Below are 27,965 nucleotides of genomic sequence, written 5' to 3'. Positions count from 1 at the left end.
TGGTTTTAAGGTCTTGGATAAACTTTTCATCTAGTAAAGGTCCACTCAAAACAGCAACCCATCATGACAACCAACAACAAAACAGCAACCCAACATCACAACCAACTACAAAACATCTATTTTTGTTCTGTTTTACTGTAGATTCTTAATTATTCTTAACATATCAATTTTCAAGGATTCTGCAAGGTAACCACAAATTTAAATGTTCAATGAATTACAAAATTTCTATCAAATCAAATGTCTACGAAAACACAAGTTTTCCTCAATCCATGAAAAATGGTACCTACGAAAATAAATGAATCCAGTCAATCCACAGTATATAAAGGCAACAGTAGTATACTGTTGTTCAAAACTCGTAAATCTATGGACAAAAAACAAAATCGGGGTAACAAACTAAAACTGAGGGAAACGCATTAAATATAAGAGGAGAACAAGGACACAACATTAAAATATTACCGTAACACGTCTTATAGTAATGCGAATTCACACTCAGCAAAACAGTCACAATTGGTAATTAAAAGATTAGACGAGGTAATGACAAACCACAATCTACCATGTAGTAAAAATGTCCTAGCTAGTTTGGTCAAAGACACATCGTATGGATCAACTAATTCGTGATGGTGTCCATAAAATTTATATATATGATATGATTATTGAGTTTTAAGGTTTTCTTTATACCAGTGAAATATAGAGATTCTTGTATACAACTTGAATTTTCTGCTTTTTGAAAACCAACTTGAATTTCTTTGAACATTTTTTTAGTCTGTGCTTTCTTTATTTTTGTTTTAAAATTTGGCTTCATGATCATCAATTTTTGAATCTCTATATCCTAATACATTCAGTGATCTTGCTATCACATGTCAGGGTAACAGTTGACTTTGTTTACTGGAATACTTAACAGACAATACCCAATTAATATTTTGACCTGGTTTGAACTATAATCAGGCCGAAATTTATATTTGTTTTTCGACTAAAGTTGGAAATAACAGAAGCATGTTGAAGAAGGGTGTAATATTACAAGACAGGGCAATCAAACGTGTAATTAAATCAATTACCATAATGAAATAACAATGGATTAATACCTACCAGCCGAATTGTCACATTGCCAAGTATGTAATGGACTCAAAAATCCAATTAGGCTATAAAAAAAAAAACATCAATAGATCTATAGATCAGGTAAAAAAGCTGTAACTATAGAAGAAATATATTACATTTTAATTTAGATTATTGCTGATGAATTAGCTGGTATTGGAATATTGACAGAATTTCATACATGAATCAATGTACCAACAGTGTAAATTAAAAAAAAACATGGTACCTGAAAACAAATTATTTTGCCTATTTATAGAGCATACATATATTACACGCATTTAGTTTGTAACAGAAGAAACTTAAGACAGATATGATTTTAATAATGTGTTGAAATATATACCAAAATTTAGGAGAAAGTTCTAAAAAGTCATTTAAATGAAATACATGTTAAATATTTTGATATCTATTGGAGATTTACCAGGCATTGGTTCACTAGTTTATAGTTTGGAACATTTCATACATGTAGAAACAAAATGTCAACTAAACTTCAGATATTATCAAAAAGGAAACACTTTTATTGCTGTTCTTTATCTCAACATTTTTCTGAAGGTTCTTATGGCTTACAACAAGATTGACATTCTTTTGAGCAATGACTTTTTTGGTACTCTTTAAGGTCATCTAAATCCATGGTCCAAGTTTACATACTTCGCTTTTTTAATTTTTCCAAACATTTTTCAATGACCTTGGAGGTTGTCTATTCAGTCTTCATGAAACTTTAACAAGATGATATGGTAGGTGTTGCTTTATGTTGAGTTTATTCGGCAGATCTATGATGTCCAAGAAAGATTATTTTAACATTATCATGACCAGGATAAATGTAGATGATATGCACCAAAAACGGAAATTTTGACAATTTTGTCAAATTTTTCTTCTAATGGATGATAAGAATAAAGAACTATGAAGTGTAAATATCATGGGTCAGTTTTTTCTTCGTTATTTATATCAGAATTAAAATTTTAATCACTTTTGCAATGCAGCCGATTGCATGCCCCCTTTTTAAATGTCTTTTTATTTGATTTATCATGGTCATCTTAGCTGTTAACCACTTAGCAATAATGGGTACAAAGCACTGCCAAAATATATAGCAATGTACATTGTATGTACTGATTTGAAAAAGATAGAATAGGATACATATTATGGTTCATTAACGGGAAAGAAAACCACACAATAAAGATGTCACTTTAATAATACAGCAAACATACAACAACTTTAATTCTGTTCCAGTTAAATTAATCCAAAACTGAGATTTATTTTAGAGATGTAGGTAGGCCTTAATTTTTCATTAGTTTTTATGTCTGTGTGCATTAATAGCATTTGCCTTTATTCTGATTCACAAAACAGTAATTTAGAAAAAGCTGGCAAAAGTCACATATAAAGGATCAAATTTTAGATCCAAATTTCTACTCGAAACTTATCACATACATTTAGGTGTGTTTGAGTACTTTATTAGGAGATCAAAAAATAAAAACCTTATTAAAATAAAATTTATGATTTACTCTTCAAAGTAATGTTTTTCTCAATTTCCATGAAAATGAACCTTGAAACAATTTAAACAGTGACAAACTGAAGTAATGAGAGCTATTGATTTAAAGAAAATGTTTTCTATCAGCTGCTAAACAAACCGGGAACAATATTGTAAAAGGTGTAAATATTTGTTTATTATGGGGTGAGTAGTTAAGCTTTGTACACACCTGTGTATTTGCTTGTGATGGCACTCTTCATTTATTTCAAGTACAATATCATATTTACATATTTGACTGATAGGACCTATTGGTAGGGTAAAATTTTCCCGTTATATTTGGCGTTTACGAGATTATCTGCATGAGTGGATCTGTATTACAAGTAGTTCACAGTGAGTTGGTAATCTGAAAGAACTTATTTATTTTGGTGTCATAGATGTATTAATATTTGTTGTCAAAAGATCTTGTGTTACAATTATATTTTTTCTAAACACTTGGACTAAAGTTCATTTGATATGAGGTCTGTTGATTGTGTATTAGATGTTTATTTCTATGCAGTTTGTACTTTTTGTTGAATTGAAAGCTGAAAATTGAATGGAAAACATCTCAATACCTTTTTTTCAAATTAAACAAACTAAATAACAGAACATTGATTTCAAAATATTAAACTTTTTTTGTAGGTTTAATGAATTGAAAATGTTGATAAGGACTTTATAATTGTGTGGATGGAGTGATTCACCATGGAAAATATTAATATGTGAATTTGAATCCATTGTGGATTACAAGATGATTGCAGTGGATATACTGGCTGATAAGCTTAAGGACCAGAAACTTGAAGAATGTGCCAAAACTAAGGGAAAATCTCCAATTACATTTGTAAGTAACTTTACAAGTTACTAATATGTATTTAAAAAATGAATAGTATGATGTTTTTTTTTATAATTTTTAAACACATATTAGATAATATTACATAATGTTGTTAATTCAGTATCCAATGTATGAGGAAGTTTGGGAAAATATGTCAAAATACCATGCTTACTACCGCTTGTATCAGCTTCAAAGGTATGTACTAGCTGATGCAGGAATTTAATGCATGGTACGTGAAGGAAGGATGAAGCTTGGTTGATTAATTGTTTGGTTAACATCCAGTGACAAATATTTCATTTACAATTATGACTGGAGAATGGGAGATATTATGATAACCTGAGGACATACAAAGTCTAATAAGATTCCTTATAGGTTGTTTTATGTGGCTGAAAATATTTGTGGTCATCAAATGAAATCTCTGTCATGAATAAGATGTCTTCATAATTGTCTAACAGATATCGGTCAGCTATCAGATAAAAATCCCCAGACTAATATATGTTATGTTGGTCAGTTATTGTATATCATGAGGACTTGTAAAATGAATACACCAAAATAATAAGGATCTTGAGGGCGGGGTGGGGTAAAGGACAAACTGTAGTACAATCAAAGTCTTGGCAAAATATAAATTCCAAATACTGTGGAACAATGCCAATCGTTTATCACACTGTGCAAAATATATCAGTATATTTTTTGTAATAAAATTTAGCTTTTTAGGTATGATAGGACAAATTCTCAAGTATTTTATGAGCTAGACAAGTATTTATTGAGTGGTCAAAGATAACTTGAAGAGTGATTCTCACAATGTCAACAACTTTTATCAGACATGTCAGAGTAATTTTAACTTAATTGCCCAGTTATTAGTTGTTTGTCACCATAAAAGAAGAAGAAGGTCACAGCGATCTACTTTTGTAATTAATGGAACAAGAATTAAAGGTGTCACTTCAGTCCTGAATGATGTTTGATTTTAAAAGAAACAGCTTTTTAATGTGTTTATAAAGATATAAGGTTCATGTGTTGCTTTTGTTATAAAGTAAATATATTTTGTCCTTTTCAATAAGACGCTTTTAAAATCATAATTGCATTTACCTTTGGGCATTGGTTATTAAAAACATGTACTTCAATTTATGATGTTCCATATACCTTAGCCACACTATTACCAAAGAACTTAAGTAAGAGATTTTAGTTGTTTGTTAAAGGTGGAGACTGATTTCATAATGAAGCCATGACTGGACATTTACATTGTAAATTTGTAGTAAAGACTTAACATAAGTGTTTTGTAATTGTAGATACAGCCAGGAGAAGGGTTTAAATTGTCCAAGAATGCTGAGGCAGCCATTAAGGGCTCAGGTAATGTTAAAGCATTATCTAATTATAGAAAACCTCAGTTTGTAAATATTTCCTTTGGGCCAACAGTATAATCTCTTCTGTTGAGTATAGTGGCTGTGGAAAAGTATTCAGAAATCAAATCATGGTACAAATGTAGTAGCTAGCATACAAACAAATCATATCTGGCTATTTTTCAAGAAACATCAGAAAAAGAGCCGTCTTGGTGTAAATGCATTTTTCATATTTTTAAAAAAGGACCCACTTCATTAAGTAGGCCAAGATTTTTATTGATTGTTGTGAGAATTTGCCATTATTAGGTGATTTGAGGTAATTCAAAACACATTTTCACTGTCATTTTCAATATTATTAGAAAAGAAATAATACTCAAATTCATTTCAAATGATAATTTTCGTATATGTGGGTCGGGATTTTAAATGATTATTTTTGGAAGGTATTTATTATCTTGAATTGAAATTTTTAAAATAGTCAGATATCTATTTTAACACCTTTCGATCGAAAAAAATTCACTCTACTAAGTGCCCCTTTAGATTTGTAGTTTGAGTTACTATTTTACTGAAAAGGGATAGCAAGACTGAATAACCCTTTTAATATTTGATGTCAGACTCCCATAAAATAGAATTGAATTTCATACAGAGTATAAAACCATAAAAAATGGGGAAATATGTCAAAGAGACCACAACCCGACCAAAGAGCTTTATTTGCTTGCCACGAATTTTATTGTGGACAAGAAATTAAGTACCATACTTATTTGAATTATTTTATAAGGTTTAGTGCACTTATGTCTTTTAAACTCAGAAAAGTTATGTCATCGTTGTTATAATCACTATTCAAAAAAGTGTCCTCCCCAAATTATAAAAACCCTAGGTAAGGTCGCTCATTTAAAAATATATATTATCAAATTATTCCTTGCAGGGATTTATCGCCAATGAGCCCTTTTATGTTTCTTTATCTAGTTCATCAGAGCGAAAATTGACGTAACAACAAATTTGATCTTCTATAGTAATGTCTTGAAGGGGTATTATTAGACGTTGACTATAAAATAGAATTAATATCTCCTTTAGATCACACTGAAGTTGTCAATTCATTTACGTCTATTTCAAAATTGTGTTTAGTCATTTGTCATAGCACAGTGATAAAAATTTAATTTGAATGCATAGAGATAAAAAATTAAAAAGGTATTTAGTCAATTCCAGTTAACAAAGTGCATTTTTATCTATATAAGACCAAAAGACTTTAAGATATAAGTTTACTAGAGTTTTTAGGGTTATCTTAAGTTTTCTCTGTAATTCAATGAATTTAAAGGCATTCCATCATATTAAATACGTAGATAGTGCATATTTTTTTTCTATCGATTTATGAGTTTTGAACAGCTGTATACTACTGTTGCCTTTATTTAATATCAATTATTTAGAACCTAGTTTGGTTATTACATTCACAAAATCCTGTGTTAATCCTATTTGAATGTTTTTAAACAGGCTTGACCTATATTGTGTTTGAATTAATTAACGTTGGCAATAAAGACAATTTCCTGTTAATTTCATGTTCACACATAACACTACAAATTAAACCTGAAATCCATTTTTTATTCAAATTAAAATAACCTAGATTAATGTGTTCTGTTAAAATCATATCTATTGAATGTAAATAACCATGAAAATTTATTGCTGACATTGAATTTTTTTAATTGACTTGATGTGGTTATTATAGATATGAGAGTTTTCAATGTTGCTGTATTACAAACCATTATGTAGAAAAAAAATCTAGCAGTCATTTACATCTTTATATTTTGATTGATTGATTGATTGTTGGTTGCTTAATGTTCAGTGGCAAATATGTCATGCATATTCAGGACGAGAACAAGTACACAATAAATACTATAGGTAGGTCTTGAAATAAAACAGGCCATCTGGGATGATGGTCGGGGAAATTTGGACTGCCACTGGAAAATGAGGGTATATTGGATAGGACAGAAATTTAGCCTTGCAACAGGCCACCTACAGACCCATCAAAGAGTTGTTGCAAGGGTTCTTAACGTGCAAAGAGCGTGGCACTCTCTTTACACGAGGCATCGGATTTAACGTCCCCGATCTGACCGGACGTGACTGCGAACTTGATACATCTCGCACAGCCAAACGTACGCCCCACTTCGGCAAGCATTTTACTGCCGGGAGAAGACCAAGTGACCATATTTCTATACCCCAGTTACCCTTGGGGTTTCTTTATATTTTGACAACTAGCATTAAAGAATAACAAAATTAAACTTTAATATTATATTAAACATATTTATGTATAAATGATTGATTTCCTTTTACAGGGAAAAAAGTATGGACAGTTAAATTAAATTCTGGGGACAGAATTTCTGGTCTTACAAAAACAGAACCTCATTCCATTCGTAAAAAATCTGACGAGGGTCATCATAGGACAGATGGCCGACGCTCATATCATGATGACATTTTATCTAGAAAAGAAACTAGAAGATCAAGCCAAGACTTACAGAGGAGTAAACTGTCTCCACGTAAACAAACAAGTAAGGATATTTGTGAGGATGAATTGTCTCAGATCTCAACAGCCTGTGATAACGGGAATTCCGTAGACCCACCTACCAAAAGACATTGTACAGATGTGACATCAAAATGGCAGCCAAAAGAAACGGAAGTTTGGAAGCCGATTCCTGTCATTGATAAAGAACATCATTTTAGTCCAGCATTTAGTGATCATTTACACTGTGATATTTTTACACCACCGGAATCTCCCGTACCTCGTCCACTTTCAGCATCTACATATCCCGGTTGTTACGACAACATGTATAGTCCCATTGGTGCATCATGGCTTGAACAAACAACTTTTAACAAATTTAATGCTTTTAAAAACCGTAGTCTTTCTTTTGAGGATGAGATTTCGTGTAGTAACGCCTCAGGATCAACTTCATCTGTACAGTTAGTACATCATCATCACCATCACCATCATCGTAATAAAATACCTCGGTGTCGATCACAACCTTCAGTTCTCTACGACAGAAAATGTGGTATTAAACGTCGCAGAGATTATGAACATCGACCAAAATTAAACTTTAACAAAATGACGGAGGTAATTGTGTAGATTTACTTATTTGTAATCTATTTTAAGAATTGAATATGGATTGGGTAATTGTCAATGAGACAGAAAAACGTCAATACTCTATACATAAAATTGAGAATGGAAATGGGGAATGTGCCTAAGAGACAACAACCCGACCATAGAAAAAAACAGCAGCAGAAGGTCACCAACAGGTCTTCAATGTAGCGAGAAATTCCCGCACCCGGAGGCGTCCTTCAGCTGGCCCCTAAACAAATATATACTAGTTCAGTGATAATGAACGCCATACTAATTTCCAAATTGTACACAAGAAACTAAAATTAAATAATACAAGACTAAATATCGAAGTTAAATACAGCCTTGACAGTTAACTTTTGAGTCCACAAGCCCAAAACCTCAACTTTTTGCTGGTTTCTGTTGACTTTTAGAGAATAATTGTTCAAGTCTGAATTCAATCTTACAAGCCTGGGCCATAAGACTGTAAATATGCTGTTTCTAATAGATATTGCTGAGGAATTCAATATTTAAAAATTTCAGTTAAATCTGTCAGAATACTGCAACTAAATATGTACTTTATGTGCTATCAATGCTGCACTTGCCAATATTTTAATGACAATAGTCTGAAAACTCTTTTTTTAGGTGCAAAAGTCATTTATCAGTTAAATAGGAGTAGGAATCTCAAGAATTGCTATGTTTTAACATGTACTTCATACATAATTCATAGGTTACAGATATAGTTTTCCTCTATGTATGACAGTGTCATTTTTCAAATCATTTTAAACCTCAAACTGATTTTTACAGTTTGTTGTTTTGTTCAGTATTTATTTGCTGAATTGAAAGTTCAGGAACCTTTTATAGATAAATTAACTAACAGCAGGATTTTTGTTAAGCTCTTGTATATTGCAAACATAATCTTGGTTTACTTGATCTTTAAAGGTTGAATAGGTTTTAAACAGAGACTGACAAAAAATAGGACTTTTGATAGAGAATGATTCAAAGAAAATGTAATATTTAAAGACGTACTTATGTATCTGGTAATGTTAGGTTTCAAGAATTACACTTGGCTTTACCACAAAATTTCACAAATTGTTATATATTTTATTTTATCTTGGATGGAAAACACGGATGGAAAATCCATGTTTTCCAGTCTAGTAGTATTGTAGCCCCTTAGTGTATGGTTATGGTTTGCAAAGTTTCCGTTTTGACAAGTTAAATGTTGAATAGTAATTATAACAGACATATGATCTTGGCATTTTTAGTGGAAGTGCCCTTTAGATAATTTGCCTGTACTATGAATAATTTACCTGCCCTTTAGGTAATTTGCCTGTACTTTGAATAATTTACCTGCCCTTTAGATAATTTGCCTGTACTTTGAATAATTTACCTACCCTTTAGATAATTTGCCTGTACTTTGAATAATTTACCTGCCCTTTAGATTATTTGCCTGTACTTTGAATAATTTACCTGCCCTTTAGATAATTTGCCTGTACTTTGAATAATTTACCTGCCCTTTAGATAATTTGCCTGTACTTTGAATAATTTACCTGCCCTTTAGATAATTTGCCTGTACTTTGAATAATTTACCTGCCCTTTAGATAATTTGCCTGTACTTTGAATAATTTACCTGCCCTTTAGATAATTTGCCTGTACTTTGAATAGTTTACCTGTCTCATAGATAATTTGATTGTACTTTTAATAATTGTAACTTCAATGGATAAAGAAACAAGAATTACATCTTTGAGCTTTGTCTCAGTCTGATCAGAGAATTCATCATCACTCTTATCTCTGTCATACTAACGATAACCACACAAAAATCAAACTGACTCCCAGAGTTGATTAAAAGATGAGGGGACAATGATGTTATATTCAATAGATGTTTTTTTGTGTGTAGTTAGTTTGCTGTCTCGTTCATGTTTGCCTTATATCTCTTTAAGTAGTATTCTTTCTAGTAAGTCTCAAGGTGAATTATATTTAGTCAACTATTCACCTTTTAAGTGTGTAGCACCTTTGTAAAGACCTCTATTGTGACCTTTGTGAAATACCTCTAGACTATTGTGTAGGTTCATAAGATTGAGTCATTATAGATATTATATGGGAGACATTTTAACACTTTACCAAACAAAGACTTTATTAATTTGATCAATTTCACACTTTTTGATTGAAGTCTAGTTTTAAGACTTTTATAATTAATAAACTCAACACACAACATGGGTAGCATCCAACATCTATGGTGTCATAATTTGACAATTTGCATAATTTTGATTCAGCAAACTATTTTGTTAAGTTTGATATATAAAAACAATGAAAGTTGAACTTATTTGTGCTTCATATTGATTCTAGAATTGTTTGAAATTTAACAATAATAGGTAAAGGTACAGCCTTTGCTAACACTGAACGGCAAGCTATAAAGGACCCCAAAATGACTACTAAAAAGCAATTCAAACTGGTAAAACCATCAGTCTAATCTATAAAGAAAAAAAAAGAAACAAGAAACAATTATGAACAATAGGCATGTTTATTTATATTTCTCTTGAAATTGAAAGATGTAAGCAAGATTTTTAAAAAATGACTAAAAAAAGTAAGATTAATACTATATCTATTGTTGATTCATTTGATTTTATGGATACCAATTTTCAAAGATTAAAGAAAAATTGTATTCACTAGAAATTGAAATGTTGAGGAAGTTTTTCATTGCTGAAAAACAATTTAAAATGCGCAATTGATGCAGGAACTATACAATAGAATTAAGTTTAAAAAGATGAAAACATTGGGTGTGTATTAAAACAAAAGCCAATGCATTCCAAACTAAATACATGTATTAAACTTATTATTATTAGGAATATTTCCTTGTTCAAAATAATTATAAAACAAAGGGATGGCTTTTATTATTTCAAATCAAATTAAAATATCGGTGAATGGTTTTAAAACAGGTCATTGAATTCATTACATGATAATGACAAGTCATCTTAAAGTTGATTATAATCATATATATGTAGAGCTATTTTAAAGGAATGAAAAATATTTTACAGTTCAACGTACATTTTCTATTCAAAACATTTAAATTGATTATAATTTGACTGGTTATAGATTTAGGAATGAAGAACCCATAAATAGTTTTTGATCAATAAACTTTGTCCTATTTTCAAACTTGAAATCACTTGATATAAGTTTATTAAGTTTTTTGTCGAACCTTTCACCTGACTTCAATGTGTATTGCTGTAATGAATATTGATGATTTTGGCTATAAAACTGTGTCTTTTGTAAATATAAAGCACCAGTATTGAATATCTAAATTGATTGTTTTTCTGCTTGATTTCACGTTTGTGTATATAAACCTTTACATTGAGAAAAATATAATTTGATCTCGCAAAAAATTGTCCTGTATTGGGTATAAGGTTTACAAGAACGTTTTTATGTATTATCGTCCTTATATCTGTTTAAAAGATCTTTAAAACACAGGTGACACCCAATATGTTTTTGTAAATAATTAATAATGTTTTGTTCTAAAAGTTGAAAAGGATCATTTACTTTTTACAAGTTTTGTACTATCTGGGGGATTTTTACTATCCTTTTCATTGGGTTTTTATGTTGTTGCTTAAAATGTCAACATGCAATAATAGCAATCTAATAGGTAACATATAAATATTTCATGTTACCAACACATACATAAAATCTAGAACAAGATCTTATGTAGAAAATTGTTTGACTTTACGCCAAATCTTTTTGCTAAATGTCCATAAAATAAAGTAAAAAATTATGCACAATTAAAATACCTCAAGATCTTATTCTTCTGAAAGGGAGCTTGTCAGCACTTGTAAGACTTCAGATAAATCGCCATTGTTAGGAGTGCAAACAATATTGATGAAATGTTTCTCCTAATTTTGTCCATCCCTATAGTTATGTGACTTTTAATTACAGAAAGTATTTTATACAAAATTAGAATGGAAAAGGATCATATTTTCTTTCTTCTGATCAAGATGTTACAAGCACAAAATCTGGTATGAGATAGATTTTACTTGTAGCATTGGGTGACAGAAATTTGAGTCATTATTGTCAAGAATAAATTCATTGTGGCAGTCAGAATCTGAAAATTCAGACTTGACTCAGTTATATTTGAATTCAGATCGCAGACTGTACAAATTGAAACCATTGTGATATGTTGACAATGAGATCAAAATGACAGGGATAAGAACAAACTACAACCATTAACAATAAAATGACTGGGAGAACCAATTGTGAAACATGTAGAAAAAATACCCATTGGTTTGATCTAATTTGAAACATACGAAAATCAATGGTAGACAACGGACAACAACAACTGCTGGACTAAAGGCTCCTGCTTTAGAATCATTTTCAAATAAGAAAAATCTTAGTGTCTGAAATAATCTTTGTTGATTAAATAAAATGGAAATGAGTGAGAGAAAGACTGAGGGAGGGAGGTCTTGCACAACCCATTCTCTAGATATCCCAATGAATACTCTTAACTACACTTAAATTTAAGGACAGACTGACTAAATGCTGATATCATGTATGTTTGAAGCTCATGTTAATGTGGATAAGATAGAGTCAATTTTAACAAGTATATCACAATGTCCAATAGGATGATAAATATGGTCAAGTAAAACGCTTTGACATGTTTATCCACTTTTAATGGTGTATTTAACATATGAACATTGGTCATTTTATTTGAAGAATCAATATTATCTTATCATTTTAAGGCACCATTTAAACTTAAAAGGGCTTAGTTTGTACACATAATATTGACAATAAGAGTCCAGAAGGTTAACTTTATATGTCAAGATATACTTTGGAACGGTCTGCCGATAAATCAGTGACGTGGTTATTTAACTGCACTCTTACAAGTGCTAATATTGTTAGGTACTAAATCTTTAAAGATTAGATTATAGTCCAGGGGTTTTATTATTGTACACCTCAATAAAAAAAAAAAACATTAATTCAAGTTTCATATAATTTATGTATTAATATATTGTTCCTTATTACGCTTTTTAAGATTCAGTGACAAGTGTATTAATTCTTTTTTAAAGTCATATTTGAATATTTGAAATGAAGACCTACAAAAAAAATATTTAACACCTGTATAGCTGAAAGTTGGTTAAAATGAATGCAGAATTTGTAATATTAACCTAACATGTCACATGATGTGAATTCTTTTGATTGAGATTCAAAGTTATTTTGAATTAATAATAACCAGAAAAATGTGTTTATGTCAATAAATTTGTTGTTACGTAAAAGTTTTAGAATTTAAATGACATCTCTTAAAATGATGAATCTTTTTTTTTTCAGACAGCTTATGAGAAGTTTCCAAAATCAACCCCAGTACCTACTTTGGGCAAAGAGGTTTGTATATTCTAACAGTCTGTTTAAATAAGATAGATATCATACATATAGTCCTTAACCTGTGGACTTGGTCGATATTTAGTTTTTAGTGTATGTATTTGCATACTTCTTTATGAATCGGCAAATTATAGTTTTGGATTGTCAGTAATTTTAGAATTGATTTCATTTAGAAACTAAGTGATTTTGGCATTGAAAATCCTACAGCAAAGGATAATTTGATATCTCCTTTTTCCTCATTAACTGAATTTGATATTTTAAATTAAGTTACTGCTAATCAGAGAGAAATAATTTAAGAAAGCTGTCAGTAATTGTTCTTGTCTACTAAATTGATCTTTGAGAAATATTTCAAAGTGTAAACATAACACTATAAGCTACTATCAATCTAAGGTATACCAAGGGCACTTATAGTGACTTAGTTAATTTGGTTTCAGTGTTATTTCAAGGATTCACTTATTCAATTACGAAATTTGAAGTTATATGTCAACACGAACTTGTAATTATACAAACTCTGATACCTTATAAAAACTTAAACAAACACACCTACACAACTGTTATTTCCACTTATAGTAGGAAACTTTTGTGATGTTATTATGAAAATTAGTATATTTTAGATTTTTTTTATCTATTGAAATCTTTGTATAAATCATAGATAAAATGAAAATTAATAACGCACGTACGGGTACAGAAAGTAATTTATGATGACTCAACAGTTTTTTCAGTGTTGATTGTATAAATATTATAATATGTCAGCTGCATAAAAAAGTGTTATTATATCAGTAAATTACAAAATATGTTTTAAATACAACTAAGACGACTTTTTAGTTTATATATAGATGAATCAATAATAAGCTTAACAGACCAAAAACTAAAATGACTGCTGTGAATATAAATACTTTCCCCATTTGCTTGGCTTGTTAGCATATATATCTTTTTTTGTGTATTTTTAGAAATTCACTATTTATTATACAAGCAATTGTCATTGACTCCATGTGATAATAGAATGAAATTCAAAACAGTGTGGCTGTGGCCATTGATTGACACATTAAATTCATCCATTGACTGGGACAATTTACGTGAACGTTTGTCTGTAACGACCACTGTTCACGACGTACCTACGATCGACATTTAAACTGTGGGGTTACCAAAGGTTTCTTAACGCCTTTAATTATAAAATAATTAGAAAAAATAATCAGGAATAACCTTTATGTTTTGATTTATATAATTGATATAAATCAAAACATCGTGTTATTTCTCATTAATTTTTCGAATTACTTTATTAAGGTGTTGAGAACCTTTGGTGACCCCATAGTTTAAGTGTCTTTAAAAAGTACATAGTGAGCAGTGGTCGTCACATACAAACGTTCACCTAAATTGTCCCAGTCAATGGATGAATTTAATGTGTCAATCAATGGCCACAGCCACACTGTTTTGAATTTCATTCTATTTGAACTTTTCCTTCGTCTGAATGATGACTTATTATAAATATAAAAAAAGACAATGTGGTATGATTGCCAATGAGACAACTCTCCACCGGAGACCAAAATGATATAGAAATTAACAACTATAGGTCACTGTACAGCCTGCAACAATGAGCAAAGCCCATACTTCATAGTCAGCTATAAAATGCCCCGAAATGACCATGTAAAACAATTTAAACGAGAAAACTAACAACCTTATTTATTAAAGACTATGGTTTAAAACTGTATGTTCTTGTTTATAGTTAGGTTGAACTGAACAACCCTTTTACTGCAGTTCTAAAGTCTTGGTGACCCTCAACATTGAGCAAAGTAAAAATTTACATGTTAAGCGGGACTTTCTAACATTTCTTTGACAATTACACTGTTAATTCCATGTAAGCTTAGATAAATCTATTCATAATCTTCATATAAACTGGTAGATGGAAATGTAAATTTTTCCCTGGATTTTCCAATTTCTATTGATTGATACTATTAGGTTTGATGTTTAGTAAGCTTAGGTTGTCATTTTATAATATCAACACATATGTGTTATTGATTCATTGTTATTTGCAGTAAAATAGTTGTAGATTTCCTAGTTATGTATTTAGAAACCAAAATATTCATTGATTCATTGATTTTTTTTTAGAATATCCAAATTCCACAGTAGCATGAATTCTGTGCAGTTTTAATGAAATTTTAAACCTCTTTTTCAGAAATCAAGATTTCATGAAGAACTAGAGTCTGTGATGAGTTTAATGCCAATTGCTAGTTCTCCATTAGACAATGATTTTCCGTTGAAAGCTGCTATGGAATCACGGACAAGTCCTATAACTGAGATGGAACATTGTCGCAGTGATAGTACAGAATTTATTGACTGTGAAAATTATGAAGATTCTCCTTTCAAAGGTCCAGTAAAACTTGTTGGTGATGATGATGAAGATGAAGAAATTTTCAAGCTTCAGGAAGACCTTGATTTAGAACAAATTGAAAATCATTAAGAAAATTCAAGAAAGATTTTTTTGTTGGTTGTTTTTGTTGATATTCTGCTGTGATTAAGCCTAATATTGTTTAGCTTTAAAAAATGTTTTAAAACGTTCAGTATTTCTTATTATTAATTTAAGATGTAAGAGAATACTATGAACTGGAAATTTTTTATTGATATTGGTATTTAAAAATGCTAAAATACTAAAATGTACTGTTCATTTGAAAATTCAAATCTTGTTTTTCTGTCAGAAACAATAGATTTCATTCAGTGTCTTGAACTGCTTAGTCAGCTAGTGCATTAAAAAATAAACAAACCTTATGGGTTGTTATGATTTGCAAACTCATTCACACCTGTACATATATAATCACTGAAAAGGTTAAAATGACCAATAATTACATAGTAATTAGTGTTATCTTCATAAGATTTTGTATTTTGTATTCATTATGAGTCACAATATATAATTTGAGTGATTATATTATAGTTACATGATAATTTCTGTAGAAATGAATGATTATTTGTCAAACAAATAACGGTAAAGATTGCGTTATAATGATTGTTAAATTCAGCCTAGCCTTGTGATATATTGTTATCCTTTAGAAGGGGAAATAAAGGTACTAGTAAAAAGGTTGTGATCAGTTAAGTGTTTCAAAACTGCATAATGAATATCAAAGTTAAGAAAATTAGTTGTCATAATTTTCGGCAAGATCAAGGGAGGTTACTATAACAAAGAAACTTTGTCAGTATGAGTCATAATTGTTTTAAGAACTTCAGGCAATAAAAAAGTTAAATAGATGATGATATCACAGTCTGTATTGTAGTTTTTATATTACTTACATTCAAATCATTGCATATAATGTCACAGGCCATACTACAGTATACACTCATAAAATATGAATGTCACCAATAGTTGATCGAATGTATTACTACTATGGAGGTGTTTTATGAAAAGGGTCTTGTACAGTTGACTAAGGGAGTAAACCTGGTTCAAGGGAGATAACTCTATTGTCAGTACATGTACCTTAATGTGTTTTCAGATGCCTTTTAGGAATTTCTGTCAAGAATATTAAGAATGAAACTCTGCTTATTCCACTAATTCTTGGCTCTAATACTTTCTTCGTTCTTCAATTCTTAGCATTTGTCTCAAGTTAAAATAAAATTACTTCTTTTTTTTTTTTATAAATATATATATAATACTTTATGGTATATTCTTGCTAACTGGACCTAAATTATTCATGTTACATCTATTGAGCTTAAAATTTATTCATTAAAAAGGGCAGTTAAAGCATACCAGGGGTTTTATATGACAAGATCCCATATCCTAGGTATACTTCCTTAGATTTATTATACAGGTTTTTATTTACCATCACTGTGATTATATTGTTACAAACATTTATCCATCATTTTTGTCATTTGACTTAAGTAGATAGAAAAATACTCCAATGTATGGTAGCTAGTGTCACATTAGTTAGGAGCTAAAAATGTTTTATATAATTTGACATAAATTACAGTTTTATTGGTCACACTTGATTTTGAGTATATAAACAACTGAAATCAGCCTTTTTAAGATGCTGTGTATTTAATTGAAAAAAATAATTATTAAATTAAAAGTGACCTCTCGCAAGAAAATTTGTTATCATTAAGTCATGCTAAAATCATCAGTTAAAATTTAGCTGTTTATTCAGGGTATTTTTATTAGATATTAAAATAACATATATCATATGATATAAATCAAAGATTTTTTTCTAAAGATTATTGAATTATGATTAAACAGTATGTTTAGCCTGACATAAATTTCGAAGAGAAAATATGGATGTTTTCTCCAATTATGGACTAATTATAATTCACAACACATTCCACATTTTGAGAAACAATGCTAGTGTCTTCTATCTTTAATTTTCTGATGACTAATTTTGCAAGACATATCAATAATAGTCAACTTGACCTTTTTATAATTAAAACTAAGCACAATACATTCTTGTTCAGTCTATAATATTTTGATTTGATGACAATTTTTATTAAGATTTAGATCAGATTACTGACAGAAAATTTGACAAGTTTTTTTGAGATTATGAATGGATTAATACTGCTAAAGGGTCAATGTTGAGTGTTGACAATAATATGAACAAATCATGTTTTAATTAAAAGAGTACAACAGCTTATAATTTAATCTGTAAGTACTTAAAGTTATTTGTTTACCTTTTTTAGATTTAAAAAATGAACACTTTGTGGTTTTTGATTTATAATTTAAAATCTGTTTTGTTTGAAGAAGTTTTAAAATCAGTCTGATTATGTATGAATGATTAAGCATGGACAAATCTGTGGTCAAGATAATACTCTTTCTTGTCCATTTTACAATTTTGATAATTACTTTCAAATTTCTTTTCAAGATATAAATAATCTTACACTTGTCATAGTTAATTCTGTGAATGGTATAGAAGGCACTGAAAAAAACACCATGTAAATTGTTATATATTTGTAACAGGACCCTCTGTGTACACTATTTCAAATTTGTTTATAGATGTTTATTTTCAAGTTTAAGAGTTTTATTTACAGATGAAAATAAGTATACAGATATAAGCTCTATTGAGCTTTTATTTAGTCTTATTACAAATAAAACATTTAACATTATGTTTAAATTTCCAAATTGAAAGAGAGATGCACAAATGTAAATGGAATATATTTGATCCTGTATAGTGTTTTGGTAGTCTTATAGACTTGTCCTTCTATTGCTTTTTGGAATTAAGTTCAACCTATATCTAAAGACATGGTTTGCCTAATGAGTTTGTTAAATTGGTGAAAATTATGATATTACCGTATGCCTAGATTACATTTAAAAACTCATTTCTTGGAATGATTTTATACATTTATTACTGAAGGAGTCAAACAAATTGGTTTAAATGGCATGGGTTCCAAACAAATACACTATTTAATAGTAAATCTCTCACCCAAATAGTCAAATACTGACTGAAGAAGGCTAATAATCGTCTAGTGCTATGAGTGTTTAAAAGTAATTTTGTCATGATCACCAATGCCTAGTTTGAAGAGTTGCTGAGCATTTTAAAACGGCATTAAGAAAATATGGTCTCATTCTGATATGAATTTCTAAAGTTGTCTGATCTATTTCATCGACAAAAAAATCTGTATAATATGATAACCAACACACAAAACAGAGGACCACTATATGGTGGTGTTCCCTAGAAAGGAGCTTATACAGAATGTACAATAAATATAAACTTTTCAAGTACAGATTGTAGACACCCTATGTTTTGAAATATGCAAGGTGATGGTGTTTGTGCTTTCAGTGAAAGTTTTCTTTAGTTATGAAAAAGATTTGTTTAAGATTAAATTATTTAATAGAGAGATTATGTAATAATCTTGTATAATAAAGTGAGAATGTTAATAATTATAAATTATGAATATAAGATAGATTTATTTTTAATTTATTTTGTGCACAGAATATTAGTGTAAAGCATAATTAAGACCTCAAGTTTTAGTTTATACATAGAATTTCTATATATTTGCAAAATATCTTAGTTAAATAGTGTGCACAAAGAAATTTGGAACATGCTACCTTTTCCTCATGTTACCTCATGTAAAATCAGCCACAATGACTTGAATTTAATGAAATATAAAATTTCAAGTACAATATCTATCGACAGAATTTTTTATTTGATATGGTATATTTTATGAAAGTATGAATTGAGAAGAAAGATTGTTTTATTTTTGTGTATAATTACATACAAAGTTTTATATTTTTACAATCTGTTATATAACATGTACTACATAAGAATTCAAGAGTTGTACCACTGACAAGGTTAATGAATTCAAAGAGAAACAAATAAAAGAAAATCTGAAAAACTCTTTATTTGTCCAAATTGTATTTTCAAAATGGCAGTTGCAATGCATTTATATTCCAAGGGGAATTAACCCCCATTGTTTCCTGTATAAATCCAGAACATTGTTAAAATCCATTTCATTTCCGACATAAATCCATCTGTTGTTTACCATTTCATGTTGATATTGTTGATGTAAATATACAGCAGATTTTTGTGTTACTATGGTGACCATATTTATTACTTTTTGTGTTGACACAATGTTAGAGTTTAATAAATAATTTAAATTTGTTTTCTTCTCTTCTTAAGATCACTCAACGCTGGATATTCAAAGATTTTTAATCTGTTAATAATTTTCAAAGTACATGTATCATATATAGCTTGAGGGATTGTTGTTTGCAGTGGTATTCCATGTGTATTGACAATTACATAATGATTATTCAAACTACGTCCATAAAGAACAGGGGCCTCTGTGGCCAAGTGATCTCAGTATGGTAGTTACTACTGTTATCACTAGCCAGCCAACACTGAGGTTGTGAGTTAGAACCCTGCTTTTGTTAGTTCACTCGAATCCAATCTTATTTCACTAGGATTGTTAGTTTTCCTATCAAAGGTCTGTGTTTTTTTCTGGGGAACTCCGGCTTCCTCCACCAATAAAAAATGACTACCATGAAATAGCCCAAGAGTGGCGCTAAAACCAAAAAACAAATCAAATCCATAAAGACCACACTTTAACTATAGCAAACATATGAAATAGAATAAGATTGTACAATGCCTCTTTTTCTTTGTACTATTATGTCAAGACATAGAGATCTTTGAAAAACTAGTTTGTTAATCAGCTTTTTCAATAGAAAAATAAGTTGTTAATTTTAAGATATTACACCAGACAGGTTTGTGTCTCTATCTGTGTCCATGCAATAACTTGACATCTGTTCTACAAATTCTTTCAAATTTTAATATGTTGTTTCTGATAAAAAAAAAAATGGGAGTTTATGTGTTATTGAAGATTATCAATTTTGCTGTATTGGAGTTATTTAAAATTCAGAATGGAAACAGGCAATTGTCAAATGACAATAATCCAACCAAAGAGCAGAAAGCAGCACAAGGCCACCAATGGGTCTTCAACACAGCAGGAAATCCAGCAGGCGGGCTTCAGCTGTCCCCTTAACAAAAAAGTGAGAAATGAGAAAACTGACATCACTCTAAACTCTGAAACATATAAATGAAACGAAATTAAAAAAAACATACAAGACTAACTATAGCCAGATGTTCCTCACTTGGAACAGGCAATAACATTTCGCGTGGGGGTTAAACATGTGTTGTGAGATCTCAACCCTCTATCTCATTGAAATTTTTACTTCTTTGAAGATTTGCATTTGTCCACAAAATCTGACACACTTTATATCCAAAGAATTATAATTAATCTAATCTGTTGATACTGATGTAGTCATGGGTGTCAAGTTCAATATAGAAGATATTCTCTGTTACTGTTCAAGAGTTATGGTTCTTGATTGATTTGGAAAATGGCACTAAGTGAGTCTTAGTCTATATGTAGTTTCCATGAAATTACTAGAGAACTAGTTTGACTAATACTGATTTTAATGTACTGTTACTGATGAAAATGCAGGTCAAGTTGGATATAAATGATATTCACGTATTCCTGCTTTGAGTAATAGTCCTAGTCCAATTCCAGAGCTTTGAGTAATAGTCCTAGTCCAATTCCACAGCTTTGAGTAATGGTCCTAGTCTAATTCCACAGCTTTGAGTAATAGTCCTAGTCCAATTCCAGAGCTTTGAGTAATAGTCCTAGTCCAATTCCACAGCTTTGAGTAATAGTCCTAGTCCAATTCCACAGCTTTGAGTAATAGTCCTAGTCTAATTCCACAATAGGACTTTGGTATTCAGTCAATTTAGTATAACTTAACAACATTCCATCCAATCCATTATATATTTTGATATCAGACAAAATGGAGGTCAAGATTGGTTTTGAAGATTGTCACTTTTGACATTCAGGAGTGAAGGTAATGATTTCTTTGACATTAACACTAAAAAATAAATGCAAGAAAAATCCTGTTTACTGTCATTTTGTCAGTCTCATGTTTTATTTTGTTATAACGAAAGAGATCATTTTGTTAGCCATAGTTGCTCAAAATGAGAGTCTTAGGACACACTAAAAATTTTCCTTGTACAGACAGATTGGTCTACAGTTTAATCTCATGACTCAGTTGAAATAAAACTCACTTCTCCTTCACTAGTTATTAAAAGGGAGACAAATCTAAAGAAATTATGGGAAAAATAAATAACAGAACTTAAAGAAATGCTGCATTTGCTTCTCTGCACAACTAAAAGCAGCAATTCATTGACTATGTCATTTCAATTTAAAAAGAACAACTGACAAACATGACAATATAATTATGAAGATTTGCCAAGTAAATGAGTTATGAGTCCAGTATATTTAGAAAAAAAATATTCAAATGCAAAACATACCAATTATAGACATAAACTAAATTGTATTTTATTTTGAGGTGGGATGTATAGAAAACATAACTAAATGTATTCTTTTTTAGGCAGGATGTATAGACCCACACACGTTAATCTTTATCTCTAAAGAAGTCTCTCCTCACTATTCTACTACCTGTTGATACATTTATTTTTGGCATTGCACATGTCATGTCTTCTCTGAGTGTTCATGACGTTAAAATACTAAATCCCTGGGATGTGTTTTTGTTGATTTTAGTCTCTGATGCATGATTTTTTATTATTAATTGTTTTGGCTTTTAACTAGCTGTCAGTAACTGTGAGTACTCTCAAATTGTACTTTCTTGTTAATTTGACCTGATGATACTATTTGAAATGTTTTTTTTTGTTATTTTATATTAATATGGATCTTGTCTATATACCAGCTTTGATTATTTGGAATATCTACTAATTTTCACTTCTTCGTACTATGAACATCAAGATTATTCTCCTTAAATCTGTACAGGGAAGTTTTATCTAGCTCTAATTGTACAGTTTTATTGTTGATATTCACCCCATATGTATCTAGTGTTAAATTAGGTATTTATATGACAGAACTTTCTTGGTATTCCTAATTCTTGGAAGATTTTATATACCTAAACCGACTAAGTTATTTTCCATTTACTTGTATATATTTTTCAAAAGTGAATATTTTCTAAGGGTTGTTAAATATTTTGCGGTGGTGTCTTGCCATGGCTTTGTTTCGACTTGTTTGTTTGCTTTTTGGCCTTGAATGTTTGTCCCTAATATTTTATTAACTATGTTTACTATTTTTGTATTCAGATATCCAAATTTATTCGTTCATAGTGTGTTATTATACTATTGTTTCAGAAAAAGGGAAATGGTTTGGTACCATTAAAACGCTTAATCCTGGTGCAAATTTGCACCTGTCCTAAGTCAGGAATCTGAGGTACAGTAGTTTGTTTATGTAATTTATACATGTTTCTCGTTTTTTTTTAAAATAGATTAGACGTTTGGTTTTCCCGTTTGAATGGTTTTACACTAGTAATTTTGGGGCCCTTTATAGCTTGTTGTTCTGTGTGAGCCAAGACTCGGTGTTGAAGGGCGTACATTGACCTATAATGGTTTACTTTTATAAATTGTTATTTGGATGGAGAGTTGTCTCATTGGCACTCATACCACATCTTCCTATATCTATTAGACTCGTACAAATCTGCATATAGGATGTTAATACAATAAAACTTTTACATGTGCAATAATATACTAATAACAGCCTTGTTTATATGTGACTTTTTTGGGAGAACAGATGAAATATGATTTCTCATACAAGTCTGGGATCATCCAATCAGAATCAATAACTGCTTTTAGGGGACATTTTTTACATATGATTCGCACACATGTGAGGTAGTTTTAAAGAGGATCTTAAAACTTTATTCTTGAAAAATTTGGTGCTCATTACCAATTTATGTTTCATAAAATTACCTTGTAAAAGTAAAGAGACAAACAGTTGGATGATGTATGTAAATTGGTAAATAACAAAATGCTATGATAAAAACTCAAACTGTCAATGGGAGCTTATAATTTCTAACAATAACAAAAACTCATAACATAAACTTATGTCTAATCAAAAAGAAATGAACTTGACTAATTGTTACTATAAGGGAGCTAACCCCATACGTCCAAATCAATTTTGTAAATAATTGAGAGGTGATTGATACCAAAGGGATACTAAAACTCATTAGTCGAAATTAACAAACAATTCTATTGGTCAAAATTAACTAACAATGCCAATGCAACTGTGATTTTCAACAATTTATCAAAGTCCAAAGCCTGTAATTTTTGCAAAAATTAGCAAAATGGAACTAAACATAAACTTTATGTGTAACTCATCATGGTTAACTCACATACCGAAATCAGCCCAATATCTGAAAGCGTTTAGAAAAAAATCCTGTATAACTGTGATTTTAACCCTTTCCTCCATAATGACACCTTTTGACGCCTGTGTAGTGCCTCAATTGAAAAGTCTTGCCTTCAAAAATTTGTATTAGACTGAATAAAATTTGTAATTAATATAAAGAGGATATTCATGAGAACATCTGACTGGAATTTCACTGATGAAATATTTGTTTGCGCAATGCATTAATACTTTTAACCTGACGATTTTTTTTTATTGAAAAAATCCTATGCGAATCAAGTATGTCAAAAAAAAATGTCCATGGAGGAAAGGGTTAAACAATTTATCTAAGTCCAAAAACCTGTAATTTCGGCAACAATTAGCGGAGCGGAACAAAGGTCAAACTTGATCTGTAACAAGTCCAAAGCCTGTAATTTCAGCAAATATTAGTGAAGGAAACGAAACTCAAACTTGATCTGTAACTCATCATGGTTAAGGATGTTCACTTGTCATGTTTTGGGATTTTTGTCAGATTTTCAGAATCATCTGGTTTTATCCATTTGAATGCCTCAAAAAAAATTGCCCCTTGACCCCCGTTTTTTGTTTATAATATAATAAAGAAGATGTGGTACGATTGCCAATGAGACAACCCCTATCAATATATACTAGTGTTATGAAAAGCTTGTTATTTTGAAACTGAGTAGCGAACCTCCTTAACTCACATACCAAAAATCAGCCCTATATCTGAAGGCCTTTAGAAAAAAAGTCTGTATAACTGTGATTTTCAACAATTTATCGAAGTCCAAAGCCTGTAATTTCGGCAAAAATAGGTGGAGCAGAAAGGAACTCAAACTTGATCTGTAACTCATTATGGTTAACACACATGCCAAAAAACAGGCCAATATCTGAAGGTGTTTAGAAAAAAAGCCTGTATAACTGTGATTTTCAACAATTTATCAAAGCCAAAAGCCTGTAATTTAGGCGTTTAGAAAAAAAGCCTGTATAATGATTTGTTGGGGAATGACGGAATGACAGAATGACAGACAAGGATAAAACAATATGGCCCCCGCAACTTCGTTGCGGGCCCATAAAAATACGAAAAGTATTACAACAGTGCACTAAACACTACATAAAACTAAAAACAGAGCAACCCAAACCCAACTAAACACAGAGCAACCCAAACCCCACTAAACACAGAGCAACCCAAACCCCACTAAACACAGAGCAACCCAAACCCCACTAAAAACAGAGCAACCCAAACCCCACTAAACACAGAGCAACCCAAACCCCACTAAACACAGAGCAACCCAAACCCCACTAAACACAGAGTAACCCAAACCCCACTAAACACAGAGCAACCAAAACCCCACTAAAAACAGAGCAACCCAAACCCCACTAAACACAGAGCAACCCAAACCCCACTAAACACAGGAAGTGATCTCTGGTCTACTGAAAGGGAAAGCACATCCTGCTGTTCCAGTGGCACCCATCTTGATGAAGAAACAGGAATAAAATGGAATCTCTTTATTTCTGATACATGACAATAAGGAAGCATCACATGGTGATCACATTATCTTAGCTGACAAAATCATGCATATTCATATTTTATAATGTCACATGGTTATCAATTATCTTAGCTGATAAAGTCATGCATATTCATGTTTTATAATATCATATGATGTAATTAAGACAATAAAATGTTTTGAATATATTTTAAGTGATAAATCATTTTATCAATATTTATAAATGAATGGAATATTTAATACCAATATTCATTGCATTATTTATCATTTTGAGTACCTATTCATTTCGTGAATATTACATGTTTAATAAAAGAACAATCAAGACAATTAAAGTGTCAATCATTTTGTTCTCTAGAAAGAAAGAAATATAGCTGTTTAATACAAAGTTCTGAAAAATATAAAAGCAACACTTGATAAATTTAATGCATCCAAAGCTCTTTTCTGGATTGACCTTTATAGTGAAGGCTGAAAGCAGGAATATAATTTGTTGATATAAATATGATAAATGCAATTTTTTTAATAATCTATGTTCAATTTGGTATCACTGCATGAGTTTTGATTTGCTTTGTTGAAAATGATGGTTCAAATTGTGAATTGAAAGTCAGTATATATATGTTTTGCAACATGTGCTTATGATAGTTCATTAGGATGAAGTTGTACAACCAATCAGTTTGAACAAACTGAAAGGTGGACAAAATTAAAATAACTGAAGCAGATATGTTTTCATTGTTTGAATAAAACATGAAGCATATTCTTTGAACAAAATGGAATAAAATGACCTTCATATTCAACATTATAGGTCAAAACTATTTTTACATCAATTACTCAATGTTTAATGCAATGTACAATTGGAGGGACATAAAGCTTGCGAAAGCATTTTTAAACACGATTTGTCAAAAATAATTACTTAATAATATACATACAAATATATAAATTTCATCAGTTTATATTTTTTTGGACCCAAGACATCACGTAACATGGAAAAATGTGATTACAAATAAATTAAAACAACTGCATTTGCCATTTTTTGACAGAAAAGAAAATCATAATCTATATGACAAAAAGCTAGGAAAATGATTTTTAACTTGATTTCAATCAATACAACCTTTTCAATCTCTTTCTCATTTTTTCGCTTTTAATATTTCACAATTTTGACTAAGTGATTCTTACTGTAACAGAACATTAACATGACATATCAACAGCAGTGGCGGATCCAGGGGGGGGGGGGTTTCCAGGGGTTTGAACCCCCCCTTTTTTTTGGCCGATCAATGCATTTGATTGGGAGCATATAGTTGGAACCCCCCCTTTACTCTGGGTTGGGAACCCCCCCTTTTTAAAATGGCTGGATCCGCCACTGAACAGAAATGTTCAATACATCATCTTTATAACATTGTCAATGAAGATAATCATTCTTGCATTACATCCAATGAACCTAAAACGGTTTTAAAAATGACTAAAAAAATTTGCCAATCTTTTTTCGAAAAAGACAATTTGGGTGTAATCATGAAGTGATATAAGAGATGTAAAATAAAATAAAACTTTTAAAGCAGCATTTTTTTCTTAATAATATAAAAATACATGTGCATGTACTTAATGAATGCCATAAAATATAAATATTCAAGAGACTGATAAAATAAGTAGTCTTTTTTACCTTCTTTCCTCTTATCAGAAAAAAAAATACATGATTACAAGTATACATTTATCTATTATATGATCTTAATCTTCAACAAGATGTTATAATTTTTACAGAAATTATTTCATGAAAATGTTTGTCAATATCTAGCATAGATAGATACTTAAACAGCATGAAATTTTATTTAAAGTTTTTTACAATATACATCAAAAGGAATGGAAAAATAGATACATGTGAAAGTGACTATTTAAATTGCTCCTTTCTCTTCTGACAACCTCTTATAGCAGAATAATTACCCACATGTTATTATGTATGTACAATTATAATCTCACAACAAATAATGCACCATTGAAGAATCACAATAGCACATTAAATACAAATCATATTTACAATGTAAAATACTTTGGGAACCTGTTACTTATATAATAGCACCAATGGCGGATCCAGAAATTTTCATAAGTGGGGGCCCACTGACTGACCTAAGAGGGGGCCCGCTCCAGTCACGCTTCAGTGATTCCCTATATAAGCAACCAAATTTTTTCCCAAAAAGGGGGGGCCCGGGCCCCCTGGGCCCCCCCCCTAAATCCGCCTCTGAGCACAGCCATGGACAATAAGTAAAATTAAAACTTAACACCAATCTTGTATTTCAATATTGTGGTATGGGAATACTTTCAGTAAAATAAAGCACATTGTTTTAGAAAAGAGTTCAGAATTATGTGTAATTAAAAATTAAAAACATAAAGTCCTATAAAATGCAAAATGTTTTGGAAAATAAGGAAACATCAAATGATGTTCACATGGTTTCCATATCAGTTGATACAATTTCCCAACACTGAACCATAATTTTTTTCTGGCTTTTTTACATATATATTTTTGAAACAATTATTTAATCTGACAACAACAAAAATAACTATGTTTGTTACTTTGATAAAATAGACCAGTATATTTCAAACATTTTCTATA

At 30.4% G+C, this 27,965-nt stretch overlaps 1 protein-coding gene across 5 annotated transcripts in view; it reads left to right on the top strand.

Annotated features, from left to right (window-relative positions):
* The window catches only part of LOC143073217 (protein FAM53A-like), a 49,621-nt gene extending 29,856 nt beyond the window's left edge, over window positions 1-19,765 (top strand). For 3 of the 5 annotated variants that reach the window (XM_076248580.1, XM_076248582.1, XM_076248581.1), the window contains 5 exons: window positions 3,233-3,428; window positions 4,706-4,766; window positions 7,081-7,853; window positions 13,146-13,199; window positions 15,370-19,765. In XM_076248580.1, the coding sequence (XP_076104695.1) occupies window positions 3,339-3,428; window positions 4,706-4,766; window positions 7,081-7,853; window positions 13,146-13,199; window positions 15,370-15,654 (1,263 nt within the window). In that variant the 5' untranslated portion in view covers window positions 3,233-3,338 and the 3' untranslated portion in view covers window positions 15,655-19,765. Of the gene's footprint in view, window positions 1-2,796; window positions 2,945-3,053; window positions 3,073-3,232; window positions 3,429-4,705; window positions 4,767-7,080; window positions 7,854-13,145; window positions 13,200-15,369 lie in introns of those variants that run through there. The other 2 variants (XM_076248583.1, XM_076248584.1) reach the window with 2 other exon arrangements.
* Window positions 19,766-27,965: the final 8,200 nt, after the last annotated feature.

This window comes from Mytilus galloprovincialis, chromosome 4 (assembly GCF_965363235.1).
Source record: "Mytilus galloprovincialis chromosome 4, xbMytGall1.hap1.1, whole genome shotgun sequence".
NCBI classification, from domain to species: Eukaryota; Metazoa; Mollusca; class Bivalvia; order Mytilida; family Mytilidae; genus Mytilus; species Mytilus galloprovincialis.
Note: the sequence above shows the minus strand (reverse complement) of the source record. Positions and strands in the feature narration are given on the sequence as shown.